This window comes from Ochlerotatus camptorhynchus, unplaced genomic scaffold (genome assembly GCF_037179485.1).
Source record: "Ochlerotatus camptorhynchus isolate MF236.1 unplaced genomic scaffold, CSIRO-AGI_Acam_v1.1 ptg000070l, whole genome shotgun sequence".
Taxonomy (NCBI): domain Eukaryota; kingdom Metazoa; phylum Arthropoda; class Insecta; order Diptera; family Culicidae; genus Ochlerotatus; species Ochlerotatus camptorhynchus.
This window is the reverse complement of record NW_027040560.1, coordinates 2,565,694-2,591,878: the sequence shown is the minus strand read 5'-3', so window position 1 is coordinate 2,591,878 and position 26,185 is coordinate 2,565,694. Positions and strand designations below refer to the sequence as shown.

Here is a 26,185-nt window from a genome sequence, read left to right as displayed (position 1 = left end):
AAAAAAAAATACTATGAATCTAGATATCTCATCAACATTTGTCACAAGCACACATGTTCGAGAATATACATAAAGAAGCTTTGTGAATACATTAGTACAGCGTTCGCCAACGTGCAGCCAGTGTTGGAAAAGTTCGCGATATTTCACGAAGTTCACCAAGGGAAAAGTTCGCGAGTCATAGTGAATTTTTGCGAACTTTTCCATCACTGCGTGCAGCTAGCAAAGCATAAGAGACATATTCCATCGTTTCTATCGCATGCAGCTAGCAAGCCGTGCGTTGGCGAACGCTGCTTGAATAAACATTGTAGTCTATGAATGCAGATATCTCTAATATATAAAATTATATGTCCGGCAAACTTTCACCTTTGATTGATGATAAATTGTACATTTCAGAAAGTAAACGACTTTTTGCTAATACTTGCTACTTTTCGAGAAACCGGATTATGAAAATCATGGTAATTTTCACTATTTTGGCTAATATTTCCCTTGTATCGATTCTAGATATTGGGAACTCTTCCTCAAAACTTGCAAATTATTCGACTTAAAAGATACACGGCGTTAAAAATGAAGAATTTCTCGTTTGTATGGAAAATAGTACAAAAAACGTAAATTTCAGTTAAATTTTATAAAGTTCACTATATCTTTGTTATTTGAAGACCTAGAACTTTGAGTCCTTCGGCATTTTTATATATTATTTTATGTTCTACAACTTTGCCCAAGACAGCAAACCTCTATCATGCGAAATAAGAAAGTTAGTATCGCAGCACCATCTACGCGGAGAAAATTTGAACTAATTTTTATGACCAGATGAAGGCGCATGTTAAACCGAGAAACTTTGCCAAAGACACCAGTTCAATATAATGCAAACCCAATGCGCTAGAAGTTTTGTCTTGCTAATTTCGGTTCCTGGCCCAGTGTGCATTGTATGAAGGGCCAAAAACGGATTGCGTGAATCGCCCATGTGCATCCACGGGATAAATCATAATCTCCTTCCAACATCAGGATCCTACAACCGGTCTAAAATGCCGGTCTTAAAGAGGATGCCCCAATGAGTGGGGAGAAGAGCCCGCCTTCTATTCACGAAATGTTAAAGAAAGGGAGTTGGAATTCCCATTCTCCTCATCCATTTCGCTTCAATTTGGTGTCCTGGTGGATCATCCCATGTCCAGCATTTAATTTAATATAATCATAAACTCCACCTCAATAGAACTATAATAACTTTTGTTTGAAAGCTTGTCAAAAATGTTAACTTGTCTGAAATAGAGCATGGGCAATGAATCATATTTTTGCTAAAATTAGGCCATTTTGGATCTTGTAAAATTTTCAAAATGATGTCGTTTAAATTTTTCAAAACATCACGGAAACGGCAATTCTGATCGAAATGACGTCCTAGACCATGTTTTTAAATATATTTTAAGTAAAAAAAAACAAATATTTTAAAGTGTCTGCTCGATTTTTTGCAAAAAAAAAAGCTTATGCAAACCTTTGAAATGTGTAAAACAAGGGACATTTGAAATCTGACAAAAATCATAGAACATGAACATAGCGTCAAATTATTGTACTTGTTGGTACCCTTTTTGGTGTATTCCCATCGTTACATAAAAAAAAGTTCAAAAATTTGACCAAAAGTTCTTGTTTTAAAATTTGTGTAAAATTTTAAGTGTCCATTCCAAAAGTTTACATTCTAAATGAGTAATTCTCGTTGAAACCAGGCCGCCATTGACACATGGTCTTTAAATATTTAAATATATCCGCTTAATTTCGACCAATATTGATGAAAAAATTAGATTTCCACTTTCCTTTGCTCAAATTAATGAACCCCTCGCTCGCCAAGGGGCCTCACAGTTTTCAAAAAAGTTGAATTTCGAACAATTTACCACTTTGCCAAGCAGTTTTGGCGTGACTTTCTACCAGCGAACTGGACCAACTAATTTCTATTTTTTTATGAAACGCACAAATGTTGGCTACTTTTCTCGAGGTTCTAGAAGAAAAAATCTCAAAATAATGTTTTATTTCTAAGTTCGAGTGGTAGTAAACGTCATTTTAACTGCTCGAATGGAGTGCTTAATTCTTGACATGTTAAATCTTTAAAATTTAATATGGAATCCTTCTGCAAACAACACGTTATTATGAAGACGAAGGATAGGGCTTTCATTCAGAAAGGAATTTATTTTGGCGGCCATCTTGTATTTGGCCACCATATTGGATTTTATTAGAAAAACGTATTTTTCACTATGTTCGCAACCACCGATTGATTGATTATCAGGTTACCATTTGAAAGCTGAGAAAAATGCTATCAAATATACTCAACAGATTAGGTGACCAATGACATTAACACTATTAGAAAACAATGTTTCTATAACGTGGTTCACACGCATGACGCGCCATCAACGTCCAAGCAGCGCCAGCGTTCAGTGGTAGCCAGAGTTGCGACCTATCACAATCACGATCGCCAAACAGCTGATGGTAATAACGCTTTATACATTCCTATCAATGTGCTCGTCGAAGCTCTCTCCATGACCATCCATCAACTTGACGAAAGAAGTAAAAAGCAACTTTGGTAGGTGTACCAGTTATGGCTATACGTTCCTAATATGGTGTGTTCCAATTATGACCTATGGAATTCCGATAGGCCATAGTCGGAACACACCATAATAGGAACGTATAGCCATAACTGGTACACCTCCCCTGGTGAATGTCGTCTTCTGTTGTGATCCATCACCGATCTGGTCATTCCCGACAATCACGACACTCATCTGTGCTCGTTTTGAAGCAGTTGCTGCTTTGCTTGCTTATGTCAGTGTGTTGGTGAGTGAGCCCAACAGCTTCCGTTTCATGTTGCCTGCTTTGTTTGTAACTCACACAGTCGCACCTGCCTAGACGAACTTGGTATGCGTAGGCATTGTTTTCATTTTCTTCTGTCGTTTCGCTTTTTCTCATGATCGTACTTCAGTAGTCTTCACTGTTTTCGTTGTGCTTTTCATCATCAGCAGCGAGTGTAACGTTTTGCTTGTGAGCAGCGACCATTACTGGTGATTGTTGTTTGCCATGGCTCTAACTCTCACTGCGTGACAAAACGATCTGTCAGCGATAGTCGGTTGATGCGAAGACGAGTGTCACGTCAGTGTCATGATATTTTGCATCACTGGTGGTAGCCATCCGGTCGAAGCTCTCTGACACCAACGTTCTGCATTCCAAGTCGCAATAGAATGTCTGCCATGCTATTGTAGTCTCTATCATCAACGTTTTCAAACATCGGTACTTCCTCCACGTTAATCTAATCTTCGTCGTCTGAAACCACCATCCCTAATAAAAATTGTATGGTTAATTTGCTTAACGACGTGTTCTGGGTATCATCCAAACCATTTGTGGAATAGTTCAATGATTTGGGTTATCGTTCCTTTATGGTTATTTTTTATTAGGGATAGGCTGGCAAGGACGATTCTCCTGCAGGCTAGTTGCTCTTCCAAACGGCAGGTTGCACATATTCTGTCTCCAAGATTGAGAAAGATCGCTTGGTGTCACTTTTGTAAGTTTCGAAGCTTTTCTCCAGTTTGTGTGCTTAGTTTTTGCAAAAGGGTTAGAAGTGAACTTTTGCGCTACAATTTTTTGAAATAAATTAAGGACATAATTTTGAAAATTTTACAAGATTTAAAACGGTCGAATTTTAGCAAAAATGTGAATCATTGCCCCTAACAAACAATTAAGCAAAGTTTCATGCAAATCTCGAGAAAATCGAGTTTTTTTTTCGATTTGGCATGGAACGTCTCTTTTTAAAATTGGCCGAAATAGTACAAATCAGAAAACATCCAGTAAAGAAAAGTCCAGAAAATCGTTTCCAATGCACATAAATATTGCGTAGAAAAAGTTCAAACATGTTACTCAAAAGTTGATCTACGATTTTGGCCAATTTTGAAGTGTCAATTTAAGAAAAGTTAGCATTTTTGATAAGCTTTCAAATAAACTTAAGTTTCATATTTAAAAATTTTAAAGTTTTAAACGTTTTTTTTTTAATATTTTAACGACAATTTATGATTTTTTTTTAGTGTATATTTTTTTCTGAACAGGAAAACAAGTTTCCAACCAACTTTATCTCAGACGTCATTTTGATTGGATGAGCCGTTTTCGTGCTATGATTTATTGAAAATATGGAATACACGATTTTGAAAAATTAGAAGAGAGTCAAAATGGCCGAATTCTAACACTAACTTAGTTCGTTGCCTCTATACACTCAAACAAATTATCACATATCTAATGCATGAAATCCATATGAATTTCCCATAGGTTTCCTGTGATCACATAGCAGCAAATCCCACCACAAAATCACATGAATATTATGAGGCCGATGAAATGCATTTGCAAAATCACATAAATTTAATGGGATCCCATAAATGTTATGTGAAATTCAGATGAATTCCATTAATTTTGATTATTGATGAAAACCATGTGCGTTTTCAATAGAAGGTACATGCAAACTTTTTTCGGTGTAGGCGAAGTTTCATCGAATCATGAGCAGTAAAATCGAGCGGGAAGACGGCTTTCATTTGAGTACCTCTCAAATTCTCTTTTACTCAAAGTTGCTCAGAGCTACTCCGGTTTGCTCTGGGATCTGATCTAATTTGCGACGAAAACAGAATTAGTATGGCATATAGACTTTGAAATCTGACCATGCAAATGTTAGTTCGGATGCAATATTGGAGGTTCATGGAATCACTCCACTTCGCATTTTCACTGGCACTGACTGGCCATCCAGAAGTCATATAGGGGGGCAAATTTAATAAGATGCTTGCTTCTCTGCAGCAGACCTGTAGATTAATTTTGAACTTTGTCTATTAAGTAGATCGCCAGATGTGTGCCCATGAAATTGCGAAGTGGTTAAACCAAATTGTGTGGAAAATAGATTCCGTCATTAGTGTCCTTAAATAATGGAAATGATCTCGTTTTCTACAACTTCATAGAGGTTTTGGCTATTTTCTTAAATCACTGGCGATGGCTTTCTGCAAGACACTTTTCGGTTTGCAATGGTAATGAAATTGTCCAGGATCTTGCCACCGTAATACTACTGAGCTCCAGATGCCTAAGCGCTCTAAAGTAAGCGAATAGATTGATATTCCCTTCCAGCAACCAGCTCCGGTGAGGACATGTGATCAAGAAATGTGATTGCTTGGGCTGCGCTGTCAAAACAATCGAGATAATAAAATCAATCATCAGAGAGGAAAAGAGTTCCTCAGAGCTACTTTGGATTGCCCTGAGAGTCTCACTGTCTCCCCCCTCGGCTGAAATTTAAAATTTGTTTATTTTTTCGCTATTTGGCCTGGAACTGCTTAGTTACAAGTTAATTGTCTGTGATGAAAACTTCAGTTGATGTTCTTTGATTTTGGGTAATATTTAACTGTCCATTGTGTCCATATAAGAAAAGTTTGCATTTTTATAAGCTTTCAAATAAACATAAGTTTAAAATTCTCAAAAGTGCATTTTTTTGTTGTTGAAGTTTTTAACGAAAATTTGTGATTTTTTCAGTGTGTATTTTTTTCTGAAAAGGCAAACCCGTTTCCTAAAACTTTGTCTTAGACGGAATTTCGATTAGATGAGCCGTTTTTGTGCTATGATTTAAAAGTATCTCAATAAAATAGAGTCTTATATATGCTGAGCTAGAAAAATCTTGAATTTAATGCTTAATTTTCTTTAAATCGCTGTTAGAAAGTCATCCAAAAACTGCTCGAAAATGAGAGTATGTAGGTAAAGTTTTAAAAATTGCGATGATTATTTTCTAGAGGATTTTTTTTTTTGAAACCCGATATCTCACTTTAGGTGAGTCGCAGGTCTTTGATGTCTTTGACAACGTTTCTCAGAACTATAAAATTCACAACTTTGCCGAAGAAACCATCCTTCTAGGACGCTTCGTTTAAAAGATAGATTCGAGTGCCACCTATGCGGCAGGAATACGAACTAATCAGAAAACACCAAAAGTTTGCCCTTAATTGAACAACTGTGCAGCGCAGAACGAATGAGAAATTTTGATGCTACTTTTCGTTCCTGTCAGGGTCCATGGGACATCCTAAAAATACCCAAAATGTCGTAAATTGTGCGGGCGAGTGGGCTCAACTGAAGAAAAAATACATACGTGCTGCCAACATTTGGAACATATTGATTTTGAAGATTCTGTCCCGACCGCTACTGAAGCATGCATGTTTTAATTGAGTGATGTTTTCGCTTTCCACCCCCTCCCCCCAGTTGATCTGAAGCCGAAGGCACCGTTGCTCGTTCTCAGTAGAGCCGGGACGCTGCAGTTGCTATATGGCAAGCATATTTTCAACAAGCATGTGACCCGCGGGGAGAAAATCTACTGGCGATGTTCCCAGCATCTGGTGTACAAGTGTAAGGTCCGAATCAAAACCGAGGGCGATTCATTTTCGGTAAACGATAACGAGCACAATCACCCGGTAGTTGATGGTCCCCGTGCTTACGGGTCAGTGAAGCGACTAAAGCAACGGCTGGTGAGCATCTCTGAGCTTGGATTCCAATAAATGTCCGATACCCAATTGTACCTTTTGACTTATTGCGCAGTGAGGGGTTTTGTTGGGTAGCGCCATACTGATTCACTTGTTTTTGCCATTTCAGGTTACGTCAAATATATCGTAGGATTCCGAGGCAGCCGGAAGCTTAAAGTGGGAGACTACAGCTTCACCAAGAATAAAGAATGCCAGAACAAAACCTACTGGTCGTGCGCTCGAGCCGGAATCAACAAGTGCAAAGCCCGCGTGTTGACGTACACCCTGAGCAATGGGGAGCAGAATTTGGTAGTTCGCTTTCCGAGCCACAATCATGGTCCGTTCTAGGTTAAGTGTAAAATGGCTCACTATGTGTACATATTCATGTTTGTTTGGTATTTTTAGGTGACTTATTAGAATTCATTTGGCAAACATTGTCTTAATGAATAAAAGTATTGTTTTTTTTCAGTCAGTCAATTTCGATTGTGTTATTTTTATTTTCAATATCCCTATTATGATGCAAACGGTTATTCATTACTAACTAGAACATTTTAATTTCAGCTCCCACGAAACCCTTTGCACCACACGAGACACCGGAATTTGCGTTCCGATTGTCTCAACGCCGCGGTAGCCACCTGTTGGTGGTGAATGGAATTACATTTTTCCGAAATCGCCAGCGAAACGACAAGCAGTACTGGAAGTGCCACCAGTATTACAAATGTAAATGCCCCTGCACGGTCATTATCAACGAAAACACGTCCAACATCACCGTAAAGTACAGTCACAACCATGGCGAGACTGAGAGCAACTCAGCTACGTCCGAATCTAGTACTGCGGCTGCAGTACGCGTTTATCAGAACAAACGTGCTAAATAAAAAAAAAAAATTAAAGGATTCTTCTTTTGATTACAATATTTGCGTTTATGTTTCGAAATGCCATGGAACCACCTTCACATGAATTGGCTTTTCTAACAGAGAAAATCTACTACTTTTCAGAAATCTATTTCACCAAATCCAGCCGGGGGCGACCAGCCATCATCATCGACGGGATCAAGTATTTGTTTATGTCGGAGAACCACAAACGGGTGGTCTGGCGGTGCTCGTCGATGGCAACCAGCAAACTGAAATGTCCGGCCCGGATATTGCAGTACAAGAATCCGGAGCGTTTCGTCATCCATCGGGAAAAGCACATACATGCCCCGCTGAAGCGTCATAAAGTAGCATTCATCGCCCAGGAAATGTTCTCCGTAGTGGATTGAGATGTACGTGCAAATATCACTCCATCTGTTTTTGACTAATAAACTGTTCCAATCTAGATGGATGTTTTCTTTCTCTAGTAAATCTAGTACTTCATCGCGAAATGGTTCTTTATTTCTAATGATCTTGCTCTTTCAGTTGTAGGCAAACATCATCTCTCCGTGACGAGCAGCAATGGCCAGGTGCTCAACTACCGCAGCAGCCAGAAAGGTCGCCTACAGCTGTCCTGTGATGGATTCTTCTACGTCAAGGAGAAAACGGTGAAGCTGAAGGAGTACTGGCGTTGCATCTACTATACAACCAAAATTAAGTGCCACGGGCGTCTGCACACGTTAAATGGCGATATCCACCATACCACGCCGCATAACCATCTGGCCGGTGTCTTCAAGCGATCCGATTACAGCCGGCTGTCGGAAATTATTATCGACCCGGGCATGCAATCATCGTCGATGCATTCGATACAATTTGAACCTGTAGCTAAATTTGAACGGTTTTAAAATAAAACTTTTAGCATGTACCTTTTGTCACTTTTCGACGGCGGCATCCTCTGCAAAGTCCAGAGCCCATGGTCTAGTGCTACCATTAACAGGTGTCATTTATATTGTACTTCTAGGATACAGCACCATGACGCTTATCGAAACGCAGGACACCCCGACGATTGAGTTCACGCGGACGCAACGGGGACGTACGATGTTGATCTACGATGGGTACAAGTACGTGGAGAACCGCCAGAGCAACAAGAACGTCTTCTGGCGGTGCTCGAAGTACGTCAAATTTGGTTGCCGGGCAACATGCGTGACGTCCAAGAATCCCAGCGAATGTCCCATCCGTGTGGCGGGCAGTGCCCATTCGCATGGACCGGAAAAGGTCTTCGATAGTGATAAGCTAGCGGCCCCCAGCGGGTCCGAAGTACAGATGTGTGTCTACAAATTGAAGTACTAGTTGTATGAAGAGTAATAAAATTATTTATTTGAACCAGTAATCCCAACGGCTCGTCGATCGAAACTTGTTGCATCGAGTGCTTCTATTGAATAACTCCAACAGAGGTCCTTCTCTTGCAGCGTCCAACGAATACATCGCAATGCCACTGCTGACCGAGATGGAAGTGGCCGAACTCCGACGATCACCGCAAGGAACTAACATGCTGATCTACAAAGGCTTCCAGTACTGGAAGGCAGGCGACTCGGCCTATGCGTCCAAGTGGTGCTGTGCGCTATCAACGAGACTAAAGTGCCTTGCCCGGGTCACAGCCAATGAGTTCCGGGAAGTGATCTACATCCAACATGTCCACTATGGACACAATCACGATGCAGCGGAATACGAAAAGTACTCGATAGAAGGTGGGTTGCATCGCTTTCTGTTCGAGCATACCCCTTAGTGCAGAAGTCGGTTTCATAAGTCAAAGGTGGTGGACAGGTCACGAATGACCTACACTGTTTTAAAGAATCGACTAGACTAAGCTGGGTTGATCTAGTATCGCCGGCAATGTGTTTTCTTATAAAAAGCGCCATCTTTGAGTTATGAAAGCATTGTACTAAACTTGTACTAAACTGCCATTGAAAATGTATCTTTTTAATAGTGCATTCTGGAGAGTTGGTGTCTTCGACAAAGTTGTTTATTAGTCAAAAATATGAAACTCTTACGAAGACGTCAAAATCACAGCGACCTTAGTTTTCAAGATATTTTTTTAGAAAAATCAGTTTTTTACACTTAACTATGTTTTTTAGCCGAGAAGTAGTAGTTTTTATATTTGTTGCAAACGTAATTCAACAAAACTTGAAACATTGAATATATTTAGGAGAAATTTCAGGTAAGAATTTCTTGGAGCTTTTGATCCGTGGAAATCTTTTTTTGAAAAATTCAAGATTTGTTTAGAACTAATGTATTTTTTTATTTTTTTTTTAAAGTTCCAAATGTTTACTAACGTGTTTAATATTTTACGATGTTGGCCAATTTAAAAGAGCCCATTACGTCCAAAATCAGAAAAGTTAGCCTTTTTGATAATTGAAAGCATATTTAACATTATTGATATTTTGATGATTAATTTTTCAGTGTGTACTTTTTTTTTTTAATATAATTCAGTTTCCTACAACATTGTCTCATTTCGATTAGATGAGCCGTTGTCGTGCTATATTTTATTGAAAAATATCAAATACGTCCTTTTGAAAAAAAAAATAGGCGAGAGTCAAAATGGCCGAATTCTAACACAAACTTGGTTCATTGGCGCTAGTGAACAAATTTGCAAAGTTTCATGGATTTAAAAAAATATATATAAAAACTGCTTTTTCTCGTAAAAAAAAAACATCCCTTTTAAACTAAAAAAAAATCAATATTTTGAATGTTTTATTGATATTGATTTTTTTTAGTAATTTCGACGTCTTCGTTAGAGTTTTTGACCAATAAATAACTTTGTGGAAGGCACCAACTCGCCAGAATGAACAATTATTCCACAGACATTATACGTTTAGAATAGCAGTTTAGTACAAGTTTAGTACAACTACTAAAAGATGGTGCTTTTGATTTAAAAAAAAAACATTGCCGAAGATACAAAGTCACTCAAATGACTCGTTTTGGAGTTATTAAATATGTTCCGTTAGATTGCATTCCTGCACTGAAAACGAATCTTACTCAGAGAGTGAGTCACTTTTACTCATTCATATGGAGACATTTCTAAAAGCGTAGGTTACTCACCTACACGAAAATTAAAAACTACACTAAATTAAGTACTCAATTCCCGGCTAAATTCATGTTAATTTTAGAATATGCAATTTACTCAAAAGTAACTTTTTTGACAACAATAACGAGTGCAAGTGAGAGGCTCAACACAAAATTAAGTATAAAGAACCCACATTTTGGGTAGTATTTTTTTCTCCGTGTACGCTTTTGAAAATGTATCCATACGAATGAGTAAAAGTGACCCACTCTCTGAGTTAGTTTCGTTTTCAGAGTGGACAACTGGCACTGCACTATAGACGCATAAAAGGGTAGGACGCTGAAATTGCGGCCATGAAGCTGCCAAACATTTTTTCCCAAATGTAGGAGAAAATGGGGTGAAATAGCCCAAAAATTAAATTTTTCAAGGCCGGAATTTCAGCGTCCTTTTGAGATATTTAATTTTGGACACGTCCGCTAATCCCGATTTAAGCAATATCTTATCTGCCTATTGGCTGGTTTGTTGGGTAGTACAATAGATCGACTACCCAACTTACCTATTAAAGCACGGTTGGCTAGCTTGTCGGCTGATTTGTTGAAACATCACATGTCATTCTATTTGGTTGGTTGGTGTGCATTTACAGTCAGTTGAGTAGTTGGTCGTTTGAACGATTTATTCGTTGATCGATCAACCAACCGAAATTTTCTTGATTCAGTCGATCGAGTGACTTTATCGAATCGACTCGCAGTCAGTTGGTTGCTTAGATGTGATGTAGCTGGCATAATTCGGTTGGTTAGTTGATCGATCAACCGATTTTGATCTTTCTATGCTTCATTCCCTAACATACTTCAATCAGTTCCAGGTCAAATAGCAAATTCATCATTTGTCGCGGAACTGCTCTTCGCTTAAGTTCATTAAACTAATCGACGTTTTTTTTTACATTGCAGGTCCTAACGTAACACGTAAACAGCCTCGCTTCCGGGTTAGGCCGCCTTTGCAGTCCGAAATGGAAAGGGCCGTCTTTGGTCAAACGAAACGAGGAGGCAAAGCACTGCTCTACAAAGGATTCCAGTACTATAAGTATGTAGAAAGTTCCCACAATACGGCCAACTGGCGCTGTGCACATGCCCTATCGAAAGGGAGATGTCGTGCCCGGGCTGCCACCAGAGAAGTCGAAGGCGTGACCTACGTCAGCCCTATTTACGATGGACACAATCACCAGCCGGGGGATAAAATGTGCCGACAGAAGCTTTCCTAGTGTGGATTGTGGGTTGGACATCTAAATGCATCTACGAAAAATCTACTTGCATCATTGATCTTCTTTCTATCTACTCAGCGTGCGTGCAGCTGAGCACAGCAAAACGATTTTTTTTCCTGTATCGTACGGAAGAGGAGACGGCGGAAAATCCTGTTATGGGCGCGGTTAGCAAGTATGTTTTGTTCCGAGTATGCACAAAAGGAGGGACTTACAATTCGAATCTAAAAGCATAAATAGAGGTTCGGTACTGATATCTGAAATCTGTGATAGGGAAACATTTTTACCATCTCAGACACGCCCCATTTTCTTAAGCAAAATAATGAATTGTCGTCCACAAATCACACGAAATCTTAAAAGCAATATTTAGCATTTATTTTTTGCTCAACCGGTGGAGAAAAGATGTACCGAGAATTTATTGGAGGTATTTACCGCTAGAATGTTCTGATCGTGGGATGAAGAAAAAAAAAAAACAAAAATCGGCAAGGACATTTTTACATTTTGAAAATTTTACAAGATTCAAACATGGCCGAATATTAGCAAAAAATGTGAATCATAGCCCATATCAAACAATTATGCAAATCGGAAAAGGACACTAGCTCCACCAGATGGGTAAATTCTGAACTGGGTAGTCCACCATCGAATAGGTCCTTTCCTTCTGAGCAACTTTTCCGAAGACAACAGCGATTTCGATGTCAAATGATACACTAGCACCGCCTGGGGATGGCATTTTGAACTGACTTATGCAATAGGTCTAATCAATCTCTGAACAATATTGTCGAAGCCGCAACCATCTATCTAAGCGAACATTAGAACCAAAATGGCAAACTAGCGCTACTTAGTGAGGAAATCCTCAACTGAACTGCCGTTCATTTTATAGATCTTGTTCATCTGACTAAATTCGCTGAAGCTGGTAGCTGGATTACATCAGCTACATCAGAGTGAATTCGGAATATGGGAGATACGGGGGATACTGTGGAAGATCCGGAACATCCGGAACCTAGATTCTGGCCATCTAAGTAGCTTTTTCTGTCGGCAAAGCTTTTTGGAATTGTGGACCTTCCAAATGGTAAACAGATCAATTTGAAAATTTCTCGCAACGTAGCGCTAGTGTAGATATGTGCCTCCGAGACATCCTGACCATTTATGAAATTGCTGTTTTGAGTTCAAGTAAGTTGATCAACGCTTTTTGCAAGGTACAAATTAATTCACAATTATCTCACTACTGTGCCGTGCAATTGTACATATGAACCTCCAGTAAGTGCTATACTTCGAAAGCCTGACCTGACCATCTAGAGGATTTTGCTATCTTTGGAAAAGATGTTAAGGTGACTAAGGCTACAGTGCAGTGAGAAATAGTTGAACTAATTCTTCCATCCGGAAGGTTTCAATCACCTGAACAACTATTCCGAAGGCAGTAACCTAAGTAGCACTAAGATGAGTGCTTTAGCAGCTACCTCAACCGATTTGTGACAAGTGTGCACATACACATGAGCGCTGCGTAGTGAGAGAATTCGGAATAAATTGGCTCACCATTTGAAAGACCTTGGTCAGCTGAACAACTTTCTCCAAGACGGAAAACTTCCTTAGATGATCTACATCTCAATAGCTAGCTTTGACATAATATTGACTAGCACATTAGCACCACGTGGTGAGAAAATTCTGAACTGCTATCCTCTGATGCAAAGGCCTTAAACCACTATTTTGCCGAAGACAGTGGCCTTCTAAATGGGCAGGATCACGAAATATTCATTACCCCTAGTGGTGACCAACCTTACCCCGCATGAATGGATCACATCATTCGAGCAGTTTAAAATGACGTTTCCTACCACGCGAATTTTGCCGTGGGATAATATTTTGAAAACTTGTCTTCTAGAACCTCGAGGGAACAGGGTCTTATTTATGCTAAGCTTGAAACTTCAGGAATTTATCACTTCACTTTCTCAAATTCGCTGGTAGAAGGTTGCCTCAAAACTGCTCGACAATATGATTAATTTATTCTTGATTTATTTAGGTTTTCTTCGGATCATGATAAATCATCATCAAATGAAAAGGAAATTTCCTGAAAATCAATGTAATTATGAAAATTAATATTGACCCGCTCTCTTCACAAGAATTCAGCAGTGAGGTGCGATTATAATTAGAATTAATCACTTAGTCGTGCAGTTTATGGACGACGACTATTTATATCCTACTTGTCTCGAAGTTCTTGAAGGGGAAGACATCAAAATATTAGCGCGTGATAGAATTCGAGTGGTAGGACACAACTGTACGAATCATGTGATCCATTAATTACTTCATTCGAGCAGTTTAAACTGACAGTTTCTGTCTATTAATATAATATTCTGAGACAAGTTCAAGATTTATGAGAAAGGAGACTTTCACCGAAGACATCATATCAAAAAGACTGACAACTTTGTGTGAATTTAGAGACAAATACAGTAGCGTTGTGCTTGAGGCAACATATGGAAAATGGATCATGGTTGGAATCTTTGCTATCAAATTCATTCGAAGTTTGAATGGTACATTACGTGATTTTAATTGTCTAATAATCTTTGTTAGAAGGTTTTCCCTAAACTGCTCGACGAAATGATAAATTGATTGTTGAAATTAATCATATTGTCGAGCAGTTTTAGGACGCCCTTCTACCAGCGATTTTATGAAAATGAAGAACCTATTTTCTCGAGGTTGTAGAATAATCAATTTCAAACTAATGTTCCACGATCAAGTTCGAGTGGTAGGAAACGTATTTTTAATCTGCTCGAGCAGTTTACAATGACGTTTCTGAGTACTCGAATTTGGTCGTGGAGCAATGTTTTATTATTTTGTATTCTAAAATCTCGAGAAAACAGGATTTTGTTTAATTCGAGCAGTTTATAATGACGTTTCCGAGTGCTCGAATTTTATCGTTGAACGATATTTTGAGATGTTCCCTTTTAAATTCTTTGGAAAATATGATTTCTTCCTGTTCTCTCTTTTTCCTTTTTTCTCTGTCAGAAAGTCATTCCAAAACTGCTCGAATTTGCTATTATTGCAGTTTAAAATTATATCACCAATCATGTGGAAAAGTTAAACAAAGAAACATCATTCGAGCAGTTTCCTATCACTCGGATACGCCATTTTGAAGCTTTTTGGCCGAATTTTATCAAAAATGTGAATGTTTGACCATAACCAGTGTTGGGAAAATATCAAAAAATCAAATCTCACCAATGCCCAAGATCACGCTTGATTTTCGTAGCCAAAAATCAACAAGAATTTCCAACTAACAAAACTCAGCAGCTACACTACGCGACCCAAAACTACCGTCACTGCTGGCAGCAGTAGCTTCGTGTCTGCCATCGGTGAAGAGTGAATAGAGATAGCAAACTATACCTTCTCTTTCTAAGAAAACGATGTGCAACGGAATCATTTTTGTGTTGAATCAACTCTCAGCTTGATTTTTGCATGATGTGAATAGTCTCGCTATATCAAAGGAGCTTGTTAGAACAAAATAAAGCATGATATTTTGTTCCAATTATCACGCGTGATATTGAGAGCGTATGAGAGCGGAAAAATATCATTTGATTGATGATTTTGCCATCACTGACCATAACTAACAATTATGCAAAGTTTCAAGCAAATCGGAGAAGGTAGCATCAGATGTATTGGTCATTTAGTGTGGAACTGCTCTTATGTAAGCCATGGACGAATTTCTGTTTCATGGTTGTGTGCTTAGAAACATTTTGAAGATTGCGGACTTAACTTTCTATTAAAATCCAATTCTTGAAAAACAAGATTCTGGATCATTTGAGGTACTGAAAATTTCGCAAGGTTTCGAATTGACTTTTTCCAGACTTAAGACAAAAACCAATGTTGTGAGACATTTGAAATTGATCGGATCGTGAACTTGTGGAAATAGCTTAATTAAAATCTTGGAATACGGAGAAAAGCAAAATTCAAGGCTCAGAGTAAAAAAAAAACAAAAACAAAGTCATTAATTAAAAAGATCCATAGCGAAATCTCGAGCTGGGAGCAGTTTTAAAGATTTTCGAACTTGTAAAAAATTTCACCAATCTACATTAAGAAGAAATTGCAATATCCTGAATTTGACAATTTTTCATGATACTGGACCCGAGAAAATATATGATTATGGAGGTTCTAAACTACGAAACCTTTGACATCTTGAGGTTTGAATAAACTACTTAAGATATAGTAAATCGACACCTAGGATTTGAATAAATTAAAATCCGGGTATAGAAAAAATGATCAGCTTCAGAACCAAAAAAAAAGTAGTTGTTGGACTTGAGAAAATGGGAAGATCCCGTATTTGTATAAATTTTTAATATTCGTGAGCAGTGATATCTAATCTAACACTTCTTGAAGGCATCCTGGAAAATGATGTATATGCCTCCATCATTTTTCTCGTCTATTCGTTTCTATATGTTTCACATCTAAGATGCGTCACACGTACCAAAACGGCCAGGCCTACTGTACGGCATTTAAGGGGCAAGATGATTCTGAAAATATCGGTCCTGTTTAAATCGATGTTGAGCATTAAAAGTTCCTAAATTTTGAACTCACCAAGATCCCGAGACTGTACAACTTTGTTATTTGGATCTGTTAATAGTTGTAATATTTATTCGCCATACCAAATATCAACTTTTAAAGGTCATTACAAACCACATGGTCCATGCAGCATGGTCTCAAAACCTTCAAAACGTCGAATAATATTTTTCAAACATAATTTGAATCTATATCAAGGCGGTGCAAAACTATACCTGGTGTCGTTTAGAAGTACTTCTTAAAATAAAATTGTTCTATTTCTTAATAGCCGATTTTCTCAACTGAGACAAACTGTTCCTTATGACCTATTGAAAAATCACTCCAGAAATCATTGTTTCCTATGGATCCTACCTAATATTTTAAAAACACTATCGCCATTATAATAATTGCGATAGCGTTTTTAGAACAGTAGGATCCATAGAGAAAAAAAGGTTTCCTCTATTATAGGAACCAAAATTAGCAACTACCACAACTATACGAAAATGGTGCCTATTAATGGATGACTAGCTTTATAATTCACTTAATAATCAAACCATTAAACTTTAATCAGGATGCTTAATTTATTTTTAATTTTTTATTTGTTGTTGAATTTCTATAAAAAGTGCCTGATACTAAAGAAGAAACTCTAAAATAATGTAAAAAATTGTTTTCCGATGGATTATCTGTATATGCAACTGACTTGTTATAAAGGATATTCAAATCTTACTCCCACCTTTTCCATGCGCCTCAATCTTGCTCTACCCTTATCCTATTCGAAAATCCCTAGTCTCCCGCTTCATTCGCATTACTAATAACACACGTACTACTATTTTGCAGATAACAACCTAGATCAACGAGCCATGTTACCGCTTCTGACCGCAATGGAAAAAGCCGAATTTAGTCGAACGCGGCCTGGCGCCAGAACGGTACTAATGCACCAAGGTTTCCGCTACTATCGAGATCGAAACCTAACCTTTACGACCGAATGGCGCTGTGCACTATCAATAAAGCGACAGTGCCCTGCCCGGGCCGCGACCAAAAAAGTCCGGGGCGTAATTTACGTCCACCCTACCGACGACGGACACAATCACGATGTGGACGAATATCGAAGACTCGCTAGAAAAAGTACCTACCGTTTTTTTGTTTCAGTGCATACACCTTTTAACTAACACAAATATTTCTACTCTCAGGTGCCATCGTTCCGTATAAACCGCGGCGCACTCGGATTAACTTACTCCCGTGGACCGAGATGGACGTGGCAGAATTCGGTCAAACCCAGCGTGGAGCTAAACGGCTCGTCCACAATGGTTTCCAATACGTTAAGGTGAAGATGAGTGTGTCTACCACTAACTGGCGCTGTGCCTTAGCACACCGTAAAGGTTGTCGTGCTCGGGTTCTTACCAAAGACATCCAGGGAGTGACGTACGTCCATGCTACTAACGATGAACATACGCACGGTGTAGGGGAGTACTAATAAACATGAACGTCCAAGACTTCATTCCATTCAAATCACTATCGTCCTAACGCTTCAAAACCTTCCTTCCGAGATTCTTACTGTCCGTGAACGTACTTCTTGCCATAAAATAAAATCAATCTTAACGAAGGTGTGTGAAGTACATGATTAACTCACCAGTCTAGTACTTCATTTCGATTTGCCATACTCAAAAGGTGCATTTTCATTTCAGTAACCACCATCCGGGATAAAGTGCACCACACTCGCCTCACACCGCCGCAACTTTTGGCCGTCATGGAGGTGGCCGAATTCGATCTATCCAAGCGAGGAACTAAAAAACTTATCTACAAAGGATTCACCTACTATAAGGAGCGAGATTATCCGTTCTCGACCAATTGGCACTGTGTGGAAAGAAAACATGGATGTCGTGCCCGCGCAGTTAGCAAAAAAAACCGCGAAGTGGTCTACGTCTACCCCACTAAGGATGATCACAACCATGCTGTCGAGGACTGAAAAGTGTAAGTCGTGTGACAGAATATTGCTTCTGTCTGTGTCTATCGGATTGTTTGTTGTGATGTAGGAAGCTCGGTGGCCTAGTGACGACCGGTTTTGCTTCTGAACAGAACAGTTCCAGGTAAAATAGTGGGAAAAATTAATTTTTGAATCGACCTTTTCCGATTTGTATGTCACTTTGCATAATTGTTTGTTATGGGCAATGATTCATATTTTTGCTAAAACGGCATTTCTGGTCGAAATGACATCTGAGACAAATTTGTTGAGGAAAATGATGTTTTTCTAGGAAAAATATACAATTTACTTTTATTTTTGACCTAAAATTGCGACCATCACGAAAAGGTGTGTAAGGTTTTGAACACTTATAACTTTGTCATTTATAGTTGAAATTATAATCCAAATACACCAATCAATAGGAAATAACTCCACGAATCTGCTGAAATATATACAAAACAAGGGCTTTGACTCTGATTTTGAAATTGAATAACTAATAACCCCTTAATTTTAAATTAATGATGTACTAAGCACCTACTTATTGAAAACCAAACGTTTGATTTGAGAAAAGTCTCTTCTACTTCTACTGTATTTTATATTAAAAAAAAAACAAGTTCATTAAACAACTTAACGTAGTCTACGTCAACCAAAACTGGTTGTTCAAATTTCTCCATTTTAGTTTGACTTTTCATGGAATTCATTATCAGGATGTTTTTACGACTTCCTCTGGAAGGTTCTACTGATTCCCCCCGGAAGATTCATGCAACAGCTCCTGGAAGTCCATTCCGGTTTTCCCAAGTGCTTCTAAAGTTTCTAACGACTTCATTTAGGAGTGTTATCCAGACTGCCCTGAAAGTTCCTTCTGGCTGACACCGGACAATTTTTACGATTTCTCCGGGAAGCTCCCCAAAAGTTCTACTGGCCAGCCCCGGAATTGTGTGGTGACTTTCTCTGGAATTTTCTTCCGACTTGCCCGGAAATTGTTTCCCACTTGCCCGGAAATTGCTTCCGATTTTTCCTGGATGTTTATCTCCCGAAAGAGTCGGTCCTCAGCAGGTTTCTTCAATCTTTTTCCGTGAGTTTTTTCGGACTTCTATGGGAGTTCTTTCCAACCGCTGCAAAAAGTCTAATTCAGCTTCCTCTGGAAATTTCTCTTTGATTGTTGATAGTTTTACACAGAGTAAATTTTCCGGGAATGGGAAACGTGATTTTTGATGAGATTAGCAGGGACTGATTGTCAGGATATCAATGATATTCCAATACAAAATAGATTGGTTTTAATCAGGTGATTTGTACAAAACCCTCCAGATAGAAATCCTGGCTGTGCCACTCGTCATGTAGAGTAGCAAGGACCCGTTATGCGATCAATCAAATCTCACGAGTTTTAAAGAATTCAACACAATTCAGACACATCCTGCATTATTCCGAGCTTCGTTGGAGCAAATTTTCAAAACCCATAATGAAACTGAAATTTCATGAGACATACCAAATGTCAAGAATTGACAATCTTAATGACTTTGATTATATTGGCTCTATCCGAATAGGATGTAATATTGCGAATCAACTATGCAGAACTTTCGTAGTTCGATTTTTGAATCGTTCTCAGAGAATCAAAATCTACGATTCAGATAAAAATAATGTCATTCTCATTTTGGTTACCTTCATGATCAGTACAAACCCAACAATCACTGTTCTGCACTGAGGCAAAAGAACGTAAGAATTTCAATGATTTACCTTATAAAAAACAATAACACGGAGCAGACCTGATCCGAACCATGGACGTTGAGCTTACGGTTCCTGTGTCGTCTGTTAACGCTTGAGAAGATGCAATTGCTAAAGGCGTATAAGAGCTATCTCATGTTAGATGAAAATCTTGCATAAGTCACATTTATGAAACTCATATGTGTCGTTCATATATGTATTGTATGTATGTAAAGGATACCACTCATTGTTGCAAGGCACAGCCATTAGACAGTGGATCATCCTCCAAGTATGACTTGATCAAGTACGATACCTGGTTGTATTCAATTTACCATTGTAAGAAGGGCCAAAAACGGAGGGGCGGACCCGTAAGCAGATACACTTACGCGCAATCCGCGGGATCAGGAGAATCGCCTTCCAATGATAAAATCCTACAACCCGATGTAGAACAAGCCATCATACGAGGGAACGTCCCAATGAGTAAGGGGAAGAGCCCGCCGTCAATTCACGAAATGTTAATGACAGGGAGTTCCAAATCGCTTCAATCCGGTGCCCTGGTGGTCCCATCCCTCCCCTTTGCATTTAATGTGTGTATATATATATATATTTATATCGGCATTTCCCGTTAGATTTTGTCAACACAATTTTGCCTTCTTAGCTTTTCAAAATCTTTAATAAATGCAAATCTTATCATCTGACCTATTCCGCGAGTCGTGCGAATCTCCACCACCAATGAGTCAACAAAAGTCACGCACTAGTGGGGTGACTCTCCGTGCAATCAAATGAAGAGTCACCTCACACGAGGCGACCACCGTCACCCTACTAGCGACAGAGAGCCATACTACTCGCAGAACAGGCCTGCAGGTGACGTTTAAAGCTCCACAATTTTACTCAAGCTCAAGCAGTTTAAATATACTGAGAACGTGTTGCCAAAATCGAACGGATACTTTATATGTTTATTAATTTATCTTACCTTGATGGACCAACTACTTACCTGTCCTTAATGGCCATAAGCTCCAATCGGTATTTCCCGGTAAATCCGATCATGATCCTGCTGGGGTGCTCCAACGATTCATGATAATACTCAAACACTTTCCTCGGCGATGGCTGAACCAATTTTAGTGCAAACGGTTTCATTGTTGTAGTTTTTGTACTTTTGGACTGGAAGTGAAACTCATATGTGTCGTTCATAAGTCGAGTCTTATGAAATTCTTAAGTCTATTTGCCTCAGTGTGGAAACGATAATGCGATTATCGTTTGTGTTACAGATCACGATCATATGAAATAGCGATAATCTCCGATCATCATTATAAAGTGTCGTCACTGAAAATTCCCCGTATAAGACAAGAAAAATCAAATACCCTATAATATGAGTATTTTCGGAACCGGAATGACGTATAGAGATTGAAGATCGATGTACCCCGCCATTTGGAAATCCTAGATGGAGGCCATGTATTTCAGAAGGAAAACTGTCAAATATCCTACAATAGTTGATATTTTTGGAATTGGAATGACATGCAGATGTAGGAAATTTATGTCTGCCACCATTTTGGAATCCAAGATGGGGGCCATTGGTTTCATAACAACTGTCCTATACCATGGAATATTAGTATTTTTGGAACCGGAATGACGTGTAGAAGTCAAAAAACGTTGTCCGCCACCATTTTGATTAGTTTATTTTAGTTTTTTTTTATAAATCTAATGGCCGCCATATTTGGTTTCAAAATGACGGCAGACATCGATTTTCGACATCTACATGTCATTCCGGTTCCAAAAATACCCATATTGTAGGGTATTTGATAGTTTTTATGAAATCAATGACCTGCATCTTGAATTTCAAAATGGCGGTGGAAATCGATTTCTAAACGTCATCCTGGTTCCAAAAAAGGAAAGGCGATAGTTGCCCCTATCCGATGATGTTTTTGGTTTGCGTGAGCGTACTTCGGTTCGCGTTTAAAGGGCCTTCAAAAGTTTGTTTACAAAAGCTTTTGTACCGTTATCAAATGTTACGCCTGATTTGATAGTATTCTGAAACCAATGCACAATGGTCCCAAAGCCGTATTTAGGAAGACAACAATATTTGCACCCAAAATATCACTTTTAGGTATATGGTGTTTTAGGGAAAGTTTCTTAATATTTTTGACCGATCTTTTTATGTTGTTGAAATTAGGGTGGTCCATAAAATGGTGAATTGAAAATACATTTTATTTTTATTTGAGATAGACCAATGCAATGTTCTAAAAAGCTGTAGAACAAATTTCTATCTCTTATGAAGTTATGATTTTTTTTTAAACAAGCAGTTTAGGGTGGCCCCTAGAAAATTGGCTTTCTTTAAATATCTTTTCATACGTTCATTTCTCGTAAAAACTTTGTTCTAGATACTTTTAGAACGCTTATTTTTGCTGAAGCTACATTTTTTATTTGAAAATTTATGGCTAGTTTTTGCTGAAAAATATGACTTAAAAAAAATTCAATGCTCTAAACAAAAAATGCTCTCGCAGTTTTTTCACCAAAAATTAAGAAAAAATGATCTTTCAAATGGAATCAAAAGTTTGAAAATCGGTTTGCTCCATTTAGAGATATTGACAGTTGAAAAGAGCCATTGTTTCGAAGAAAATCGCCTTTAACGTATTTATCAAAAGATATATCAAGCTGGTTGCTGTATCAAAAATATGCGTCATCAAAAGTTCTAAATGTGTTCACAACAACGTTTTTACGAGTAATGAACGTATGAAAAGATATTCAAAGAAAACTGATATTTTAAGGAACCACCCTAACCTGCTTGTTTAAAATAATCATAACTCATGAACCATAAGAGATAGAAATTTGATGTCTTGAGCAAAGTTGCTTTAAATTGAGTGTTCTACAACTCTTGGTTTATCTCAAATAATAAAAAAGTTTGTACATTTTCAATTCATCAATTTTATGGACCACCCTAATTTCAATTATATAAAAATATCGGCCAAAAAATATGAAGAAACTTTTTCCAATACACTATATACCTTATACCCCGGACAGACTATGGCTTATATCATGTAATATAGGCTGCCTTGCAATGAGCACTCATACATCTAGTTTTCACTGGAAATCCTATGTATGAGTGCTCATTGCAAGACAGCCTATATTACATGATATAAGCCATAGTCTGTCCGGGGCAGTGCTGAGATTTGTCATTGTCATTGACAGACTTTCGCGCGATATTGACAAAATTGTTCGTCACATAGTCACTGACAGACTTGATCCTCAAAAAAACCTGCGTCAAAATCTCATTCATTTTTTCGTCAATGACAAAGATTCACCTGGTAACAGAAAGTGTAATTTAGTACATTCTGTGTCGCATTATTGTTATCCAAGTAGCTCAGAACGTAGATACTTGTTCACTAAAATGGATCCATGTAATTGTTTTGCTCAAGTCATTTAATTTCGTTACACATTTAGCTAATAAACAAATCTGCACATGTTCGTCACTGACACCATTGTCATTGACAATTGACATGGTTTGCCTTGACTATGACTCTTAGCTTAAATGAGTGACCAAAGCAGAATTGTCAATATCACCGTGTACTGTTGAGATTTTGCAGCACTGGTCCGGGGTATTATACTGACGGTTTGGGTGCAAACATTTTTGTCTTCCTAAATACAGCTTTGGGACCATTGTGCAATGGCCGCCATATTGGATTCCGAAATGGTGGTGAATTGAGCCTATACACCATATTTTAGGGTATTTGACAGTTATTCTGAAACCAACGGCCGCCATCTTGGACTTCAAAACGACGGTGGACATTGATTTTCGACATCTACGTGTCATCCCAGTTCAAAAATACACTCAAAAAAATATGCACGTCCGATCTACGTGAAAACATAGGTAGCTTTCGTCCATACTACTTTTCACGTAACATTTACGTTAATTCCATGTAGCCAAAAATATTCCCATTTAGCGGTCAACGTGAACAGTAAGGTAAATATAACGTGATTACCAATTAAGTTGGAAGCGGTTACCACGTAATGTTTACGTGATTTTGAAATGATATTTACTGGAAAATACTGTTCATCTTACGTTTACGTTCTGTGGTTTCCACTATAATTGGAATGGATTTGCACGTAATGTTGACGTGATTTGAAGTGAGCTTTACCGGATCTAACAAATACTGTTTTCCATTTTGTCCAATAAAGAATATTTATACATTGTTAGCATTTTTTATTAATACGTCAAGTATGTCATTGAAACGTTAATACTAACCATTTCGCTTTTCCAACACTTAATTGGTCATGATAATTCATATCTCGATACAGATGCAATATCCGTTTGCACTGTTTACTGCCGAGTCAGGCTAAATTGATCTTTGGAAAATGCCCATGAATTGTATCTTGTAATTCAGCTCCTGAAATCGAAATCAACAGTGTATGACGGATTTCAAATAAAGCGAAATAATATAAAAATACCTTCAAATAGTTGCAGTAGGCTGTTAAGGAATCACTTCTTCCACTAATATAATATTGAATCACTTTTTCATACATGTAAATCACGTAAACTCATTTGACGTAAGCACACCACAATCACACAACCGCACATAGAAGTTTGATGTGAAAATTTTGTCACATTCATCATCAGCTCCAGTGAATCTGACATGATATGTTTATCAATTTTACTACCATCATGTAAACATGAAATTTGAAGCATTCGAATGAGCTACGTGATTTTTCACGTAGATTAGGCGTGTATATGTTGTAGAGTGTGCATGATTATCACTTACTTTTTACGTGAAATTCCCTTAGCATCAATGAACATGAAAATCACGTAAATTTTATCAAAATTTAATTTGACATTGACGTGAGCCACGTAGAAATGATCGAAGTGGGGTGTTAAAGAGGTTACGTGATTTTTCACGTAGCATTAACGTGAAGATTTTTTAGAGTGTAGGGTATAGAGCAAGTTCCTAGATTTCGAGATACAGTAATGTCCCGATTTTGCCAGCCCTTTTATTGAACATCTTTGCTAATGTTCCTCGAATCCCATGCGCTTTTTCAGTGCGTCTTATTGCACCAAAGTTTACCATAAACATCTATCTTGAAATGTGAAATTTTTGAAAGATAAAAGTCTGATGCGCGGATGGGCTAACACAATCGGGTCATTACTGTACATTACACAATGATTGTTATAATATCAGTGGATTATCGTTTTTGTTGCTGATGTGTAACTCAAATGATAATCCATGATCTCAAATGTACATGTGCTTTTATCGTCGGTACGCATCGGAAGATATGATTATCTTAATTCCCAGTATTCTACGAATTCGTATTTGGAAATACGGTCAAATATTACAGTAGGTGGAATAATTCAAGGTTCTTATTCAAATTATGGGTGGACAGTATAAAAAAATATTTTCATTCTATAACTCGATGGTCCCTTCAATATCGAGTTACAAATGTGAATGATAGACCAAAACAAACAATTACCCAAAGTTCCATACAAATCTGAGAAGGTTGAATCTGAATGTTTGTATTGCTATTTGGCCTGGAAATGCTCTGAGTGTTTCGTTATTATCCTCCCAAGCAGGGATGGATCACTCTGTTGGGACTTTTTCATTGCTTTTTAATACAGAGTGCTTACTTTAGATCCAGTTGAATTTTCTGTTAACCCATCTTAAAATGGATTGTTTAGTGCTATTAATCCCCCCTCTGTGTTTTAACTGAATAATAAAAAGTAATGAAGAAGCCCCAACAGAGCGATCCATCACTGCTCCCAAGTAACAATTTTGGATTAATCCTACTCTTCTAGACCATGATTTAGACTAGAAGAATGCTTTAAATCTTCAATAAAACTTGAAACGTTTCTTGGGCTACAATTGACCACACTAACCGAATGAATTGTCTATTGTAGGAACCATCTTCGAGAGTCAAATGCCTTGCGTGATATTGCAATAAGCACTGTGAAGGGGAAGCAGGATGCTGATAGATTTAATTACGTCAAGTATCGTGAGTAAGGCGATTCGAGCAGTGGCGTCGCGTAACCTCACTTTTTACCTGTTCAACAACTTTGAAAACGTTATTTAGGGGCATGCTTACATTCAAATCAGTTTCAAAAGGCACAGGATCTTCTAGTTTCACTGATTTGTATCCACTGAAGTCAATATTGTTTTATTTGTTTACGTTTTGTGAGTTGTTGAACAGGTAGATTGAGGTTAGGGCGACGCCACTGGATTCGAGCAACTGCGCCGTTCGCGGACCAAACGGCTCGGGCCATCACCACAGAAATCCAGCGATTAACCTATGTTCACCGCCCACATTCATGAAGTGTACCCTACCTTCGACGAACTGTCGATGTATTTAAACAAATAAAGCTTAATG

General features: G+C 38.2%; 1 protein-coding gene, 1 long non-coding RNA gene and 1 pseudogene across 34 annotated transcripts in view; all 3 read left to right on the top strand.

Annotated features, from left to right (window-relative positions):
* LOC135697439 (modifier of mdg4-like) overlaps nt 1–26,185 on the top strand; it is a 130,665-nt gene that overhangs the window by 32,565 nt on the left and 71,915 nt on the right. The window contains exons 5-6 of one of the 33 annotated variants that reach the window (XM_065217125.1): nt 8,809–9,087; nt 11,348–11,673. The exons of 30 other annotated variants lie outside the window; for them this stretch is intronic. In XM_065217125.1, the coding sequence (XP_065073197.1) occupies nt 8,809–9,087; nt 11,348–11,658 (590 nt within the window). In that variant the 3' untranslated portion in view covers nt 11,659–11,673. Of the gene's footprint in view, nt 1–6,621; nt 6,855–8,360; nt 8,730–8,808; nt 9,088–11,347; nt 11,674–26,185 lie in introns of those variants that run through there. 2 more of the 33 variants (XM_065217143.1, XM_065217175.1) reach the window with 2 other exon arrangements.
* LOC135697318 (uncharacterized) lies at nt 7,281–8,259 on the top strand (annotated as a pseudogene).
* On the top strand, nt 16,769–25,838 carry LOC135697508 (uncharacterized). Its single transcript, XR_010517428.1, has 3 exons — nt 16,769–17,301; nt 17,367–18,147; nt 25,719–25,838. It is a non-coding gene; the product is annotated as an uncharacterized LOC135697508 (long non-coding RNA).